This window comes from Photinus pyralis, unplaced genomic scaffold, assembly GCF_008802855.1.
Source record: "Photinus pyralis isolate 1611_PpyrPB1 unplaced genomic scaffold, Ppyr1.3 Ppyr1.4_LG7, whole genome shotgun sequence".
NCBI classification, from domain to species: domain Eukaryota; kingdom Metazoa; phylum Arthropoda; class Insecta; order Coleoptera; family Lampyridae; genus Photinus; species Photinus pyralis.
Window position 1 is genome coordinate 18,599,123 of NW_022170738.1, and position 6,587 is coordinate 18,605,709.

General features: G+C 37.1%; 1 protein-coding gene across 1 annotated transcript; it reads left to right on the forward strand.

The window, feature by feature from the left end:
- The first annotated feature begins 256 nt into the window (after positions 1-256).
- LOC116177148 lies at positions 257-1,774 on the forward strand. Its single transcript, XM_031496031.1, has one exon. The coding sequence runs from the start codon at positions 278-280 to the stop codon at positions 1,067-1,069; it is 792 nt and encodes a 263-aa protein (XP_031351891.1). The 5' UTR covers positions 257-277; the 3' UTR covers positions 1,070-1,774.
- Positions 1,775-6,587: the final 4,813 nt, after the last annotated feature.

The following is a 6,587-nucleotide window of genomic DNA, read 5'->3' on the forward strand; positions in this document are numbered from 1 at the left end:
TAATGTAACAGTTATTAAAAATAAAGAAAAACATCTCGGTGATAGTAGTCCACTGTAGAACTGCTGTCCTGCATATTCACTGAAATTAACGCCCTAGCAAACAGTCACTTAATGCTTACATTTACTTCTTGCTCCACTAAATACATTAGACGATTCATTTGGAAAAAGGGGAGAACATTTCGTATTTTTACTCCAGTTACTTGACTATATATACAACAGTTTCGTAGTAATCTTCAGTTTATTACCTTATTGGTTGTCGATTTAGAAACAAGAGACGATGCGCGCTCGTATCCAGTATGTGTTGTTATTTACGTTAGTGGTACTTAATTACGTAACGGCCGATAATGCAACACCTACACCTGACCGAAGTGAATTTAAAAAGTCGTTATCGAGAGACTGTTCAAACGCCTATACGACCACCTGCCTGAAATTGGATATTGTTTCGTGGGTTGATAAGCTAAATGAAGATGACGATTACAGTGTCTTTCCGGGTATCAGTGTAGTACGTGAAAATGGAAGTGCACGCGCAAATACAGCCGATATCGTCGCGGAACTGGCGAGGGAGTTTCCAAATGACGCCGAGGCAAGATTAGATGCATACCTTCTTAGAAAAGTATCCAATTATCTGAACAGTCATTCCTTGAGGCTGAAACTGTTTGATAGCGACGCGGTATCTACTGCTCGTGGTAAGGGTGGATCTTTCGGGGGCGGCGGCGGCGGCGGCAAGAAGGGCGGTGGTGGCATGGGAATGCTTCTGGCAGCTGCAGCTATGATGAAGGGTACTTTAGGAGCACTAGCTCTCGGTGGCGTCGCCGCCCTTGCCGGTAAAGCTTTGATGACAGGCCTAATTGCACTTATGCTTGCTGGCATCGTTGGATTAAAGTCCCTGACCAGTGGAGGAGGGAAGACTACGTACGAGATAGTATCAAAACCAATTTACAGTCATTCTAACACGCATTCCGTGTCCCACGAAGAGCATGGTGGTCACGGACATGGTGGATATTCGTCGTATGGACGAAGCTTCGACATGCCTCTACCTTTGGGCCTACAACCCCATTACCAACCTTAAAATAGTTGAAACCAAAAATTATTTATTAATTAGTTTCCGACTTAAGTATTTATTAAATTAAATAAAACGATTTTATCTTGTTTTCTCAGATATTGTGTATTTTTTTCAGGGAAAAAATTGTCCAGGTTCTTCGTGATTTTTGTTAATGCTGGACTACACAAATGTTACCTTACCCAGAAATACATGTGTATCTAATTGAAGTACTTCTGTCATATCGTTTTATAACAAGAGACTACATTTAGTTATAATAAACGACAGATAATTCAATTCACAAATCTTAAAAACTAACTTAGTTTTGCGCAGTTTACCGAATACGTGATATAACAATTTTATGTATAATCAACTTTAACAGTGCATGACCACTGGTCCAAGCCAAAAAAAAACAGTTTTTGAAACGGCACGCGTCCAAATTTTCTGCCACTTAATACTAAATGTAATCTCCTGTCGTACAGAGACTTTAATGTAGATAGTAATGTCCGTAAATTTCCTCCAATTACTTAATTTGGCAATAAAAAAATGCTGTTAATTTTAGGTGCTTTCATAATATATCTCTATTATGGTAAATATTAACTTTACGACTGCAGATCTAACTTATTACTTTACCAACGTTTAGCTAAGCAACACTGCCCACAGTTTCAATACTTAATGAAGTTGTTTAAAAAAATATTGGTAAGTATTAAATTATTACAATTTTAATGCTTTTCGCCAATGTAATATGTAGAAATACACACATTTTTCACATATAAAGGTTTAAACATAAAAATATACGTTTGTTAAATATCTTATAAATGACAAGAAATAAAAATTTGAAAATTGGTACACATGTGTAACTTGATATACCTACTCTTCAAGAATAGGCATACAACAATTAGAGCTATTAGTCGACATTTCAAATTTGGAACACGCTGTATCAAATTTTATCACATCCAAAAAGAGGACAACTTAAAACACTAATCGACGTATCCGAACATATTTCCGAAAAAAAAACCTTCGACTTTTTCATGCATTTCGAGTTAGAGACTCGCACTGTACACAGCCAAAAGTGTGTTTGTCTGGAATATTTTTAAGGCAGATAACTTTTGTTTCCAATCATCCTGGAAGCAGGACGGGCTCCACTGATTAAATATATCTCTCCCAAAATTTAACACAACATTTATTCATATGGCATATTTAACCAAAGAGTATATTAAATACTCTTTGATTTAACTAACAGTTCATTTTAACTTTTTAACCTTTACTGGTATTCATTTATACCCCATGTTTTATCATTGTTTCACTACTGCGCCTTTAATTGAATTAGTACTTAACCCATTATCCCTTGTCGAATCCCCCTTCAACGTGTACTAAATCTGAGCCGACACCAAGAAGTATGACCTGGTCTTCAGGGTCCTAGACGCCCATATCGTAACTGAGGTCTGATGCCCTCCTTGCCCCACCAGTACAAGGGACGAGCTCTTGAATTATCCGACCTTCGTCGAGCCAATGGGCACCTGGTGCCTTAGTCGGATGGTACGTGGCGTGTTACTGCACAACGCCTGATTGCTACCCTCTGCCAGTCGTTGAAGATGTGCTTCAAGAGACCAACGGAATGGTTTTCTCAGTAACTGATTTGAAAAAGCCTTTCAGATCCCCACCACCCCAGAATATATTCCAAAGGGCCGATGCCTCCGACACCGCCATGGCGCTGCTCCTGAGCAGCAAGACCAAAAGGGACACTGGAGACCCCCAAGCTGACTACCATGATCTCCAGTATGTCTAAGAGAACTCTAGCCTGTCCCTACAGCCATGACGATAATAAACGTCAAAATAAATTACGGAATTTGCTATTCATTTTGCTATTGATTCTATTCGACCTTTTGTGCTCCAAGCTAATTCGTTATGAGTGATCAAATTAAAAGATGTGGACTTAGGGAATGCAATCCGGCAGCAAAATCTCAATCCCGGTATTTGCGGGATCGTTAGAAGTTAGTCCCTCGAGATCCCGGTATTTGCGGGATCCCGCAAAATTTTAAATAAATTGGCAAATAAGCAATTTTGTGCGGTTAACTTCTGTATTAAAATAAATCGCTAATTATCACCATATTCAACAAAAAAGTAGGTATCTTCATCCTAACTTAGAACTCAAAAAATCACCTGTAAAGCACAAAAAGGTGAACTTCTAAAGTGTCTCAAAAATCATAGTACATTTTTAACGAAAAAAGTTTAACAATTGTTTTAAAAATAATTTCTCCTTTATGCGTTTCATTAACAAAGCAAACAGAGTCGTCCCCTTGGTTGACAAATTACTCAGTCCCGCAAATCCCGCGGGATCCCGCTCCATTTATGTGCGGGATTAATCCCGCAAAAATGCTGCGGGATCCCGGTATTTCGGGATCCCGGTATTGCATTCCCTAGATGTGGTGATAAGTCGGTTGTCGAAATTGATTAACAAATTAAGAAGAATATTCCGGTTAATACGAAAAGATTTGGCAATATTTCACTGGTCGAAGTTTAACAAATGTCATCAAATCGCATTGAATAATCACAATAAATCATAATAATCAAGAACGTCAAATGTCGCAACCAATACCAGACGACTCAAAAAAACCACAGCAAATACAATCACCATCCAGAATTCTACCATCGTTATGCAGTTGATGGAAATGAATGGACAACAGTTTAAAACCAGCACATACAGAAGCAATTGAGATGGTAAAAGAAAACCTAAATAATAAAGAGGGTGTTAAAATTCAGGGTGCAAAGGAGAAATAATTAATAAAAATATTGAAAGACACCCTTTGAATATCTAATGAAAAAAGAATTGTGGTATTACCACCTACCGGAGGATCTTCGACACGTTAACGAGTGGAGAAGTATGGGGATGACACCAAGACTGCTGAAAACGAACTGAAAACGGCGACATAGCTAAATATTTTGAGGCACTACAGTTTGTTGGCTACCATCTTGACAAGAGTCTCGATTATGTAACAAAACTGGTGCAAGCGCTGAGCTGTCCGAGGTACCAAGAGGTTAAGAGACTGGCGCAAGACGGAGAGCTATAGAGGACAAAGACTCAAGACTCAAAATCCCACTAAAATAAACCTCGACATAGATAATGCCGTAAACTACTTCACTACATCCACTGTAGTTAACCCAGCTAATCTTAAGCAAATGCTTAGAACAAATTTCAGTAGACACTAAATAATCCTTATGAAATGCCGCCAAGCACGTAAAATGGTGACAATTATCGAATCTTTCCCTCTCTTTTGTTGATGGGAGCTGGGCAAAGAACAACGAAGGCAAACCTACAACTTACAACAAGGGCAATCTCTGGTTCACCCGTCTTCTTAAATACCGCTGAGGCACTTGACATAGTGTCCCATGCTGAACTATTGTATAAAATGAAAAGTGCCATACCAAACAGAAAATCCAATATCACAACCATTGGAGTGCTCCGAAATGTGACTGTATTGCCCTTGGACGGAACCAGATTGAAAGGTTCTGGTTCTGGTCCCGCCTATCCTACTAAGGTCCGAAAAGAAGTAATAGCTTTCACCCCTCCAGGCCAGCGCTTTTTTACTAGCCTCGACGCCAGACACGAATACTGGCCCCGACTGGCAACAAACTGACGACTAAAACTTCAAAACAAAACTTCAAACTTCAACAAATGTGGATCTGCTCTCAACTCGCAAGACGCTGATTTCAAAACAAACAAACGTAGTTCCGCTCTGAACTTGGCAAAAAGCGAATCAAAACTTCAAAGAAACGTAGTTCTGCGTTAACTGTGGCAAAAAGCCCTTCCTCTTCTCAGTCCGTTCTATTTAAAGTGGAAACCCTTCTTCTAAATTACAAATTAAACTAGCCAATGATAAGCAGTTGACAACAGAAAATTTCCCCACTAAGGTAAGTTAAACTAGAGGTAGAAATTATTTTTATAATCAATTTTTAACCGACATTAAGAGATAACGCAAAGCTTAGAATTCTAGGAAAAATAGAATTTTCTATCTTTTAAATACAACGAAAAGGCGATAAATAACATCCACCTGTCAATTAAATTAAGCGTTTACAATGATAACAGAATAAAAGCGATATAAAATTCTCAGAAATCTACGTTAAATAAAATAAAAAATGAGATTAAAACGTAAACACTACAAACCTTGACCTCTTTTTCGTAACAATAATTTCTGTTGAAGTACTTAACGAACGATACAAAACAAAAATTTAGATTAAGAAAATTAATTACATGGAAACCGCCCTTGTCCATTCTAGTTAAGACTCCCAAAATTTCGTCCTGCCAGACAAAATAACACAGCAATATTTATAAAAATAATGGAGGGATATATTTAAATGAGAGCAGTAAACCTTAGATACATAGATATGGCCTCTCATTTACATTCAATAAGGAGCATCTGTGCCAACATACCTAACAAAGACAGAGATATATTTTACACTGTAGTAGAACAACGCACATGCGCAGTAGCATACGAATGTAAACAGCTGATAACGTAGAAAGTGATTCAAATTTGTGGCCCACCATTGGGATTTCGGTAACTATGAGACATACAGTTTACGTTAAATGGAGGCAAATTTGCCCCTTTTTGTTACAAAAAAAAACACATTTGAAATTTTTGAAAAATCTGAAAATAATCGAAAATGTCAAACGGACGGTTCCCGTGAGCACCTTCACTATGGGCACTTTTTTAAGAGAACTGGGTCTATTATCAGAATTTCTATAACACGCTGAATGTAGGAGCTACATATTGAATTTTTACGGAATGAGATAGAGGTCAAAAAAGAAAAATAATGATGTGTCACACTATATACATTTACATAGATTTATATAAATATTAATAGGCAAATGAAAGCCCGCCGAATTCTATTACGTTTAAGTCATTAAGTGTAACAAATTTTTTAAAAATATATTTAAACCTCGATTTAAACGTGAAATATTTTACCAAAACATCCGTGTTACACCCAAATAACGTGGAATTAGAAAGGCATCATCCATTTGATATCAAGTTTTTTTTCAAATCCGTAACACTTATTAATGATCGTCGCACCGGACAGTAGTTCTTTAAATTTTGTATTAAATTAACGAAGATCTTGATACCTACTTCTTAGTTGATAAGTTTCACAAGCACAAAAAGTAGGTAGGTATACGAAAAGATGAAATCTACTTTAAAACTTAAAAAAAATCCTACCAACAGAGTTAAACACCAAAGCTAATCGTCGTTGCATTTCAATCCATTTAATTTGTTGCATAATTTTATTGAAATAAATTTGTTTCTAAAATGGTATGTTCTGACCTCTTCCGTGAGCGTTTGCACCTACCATTTTTTTGTACTATTTTCTACTGTTAGGTACCTAGAAAACTACTGCGATCACGTTCGAACTTCAAACAGGGTCTTCATTTAGTAGGATTCTACTCATCTGTAAGAAAAGTATTATCTACCATAGATGCCTGTAACGACACATTTTACCGTACAATCACAGTACGTAAAGATAATATATGTGATATAATACCATTGAATTTATAACT

Coding starts and splice junctions, on each gene's coding strand:
- LOC116177148 (XM_031496031.1), top strand. CDS start 278: ATGCGCGCTCGTATCCAGTATGTGTTGTTATTTACGTTAGTGGTACTT.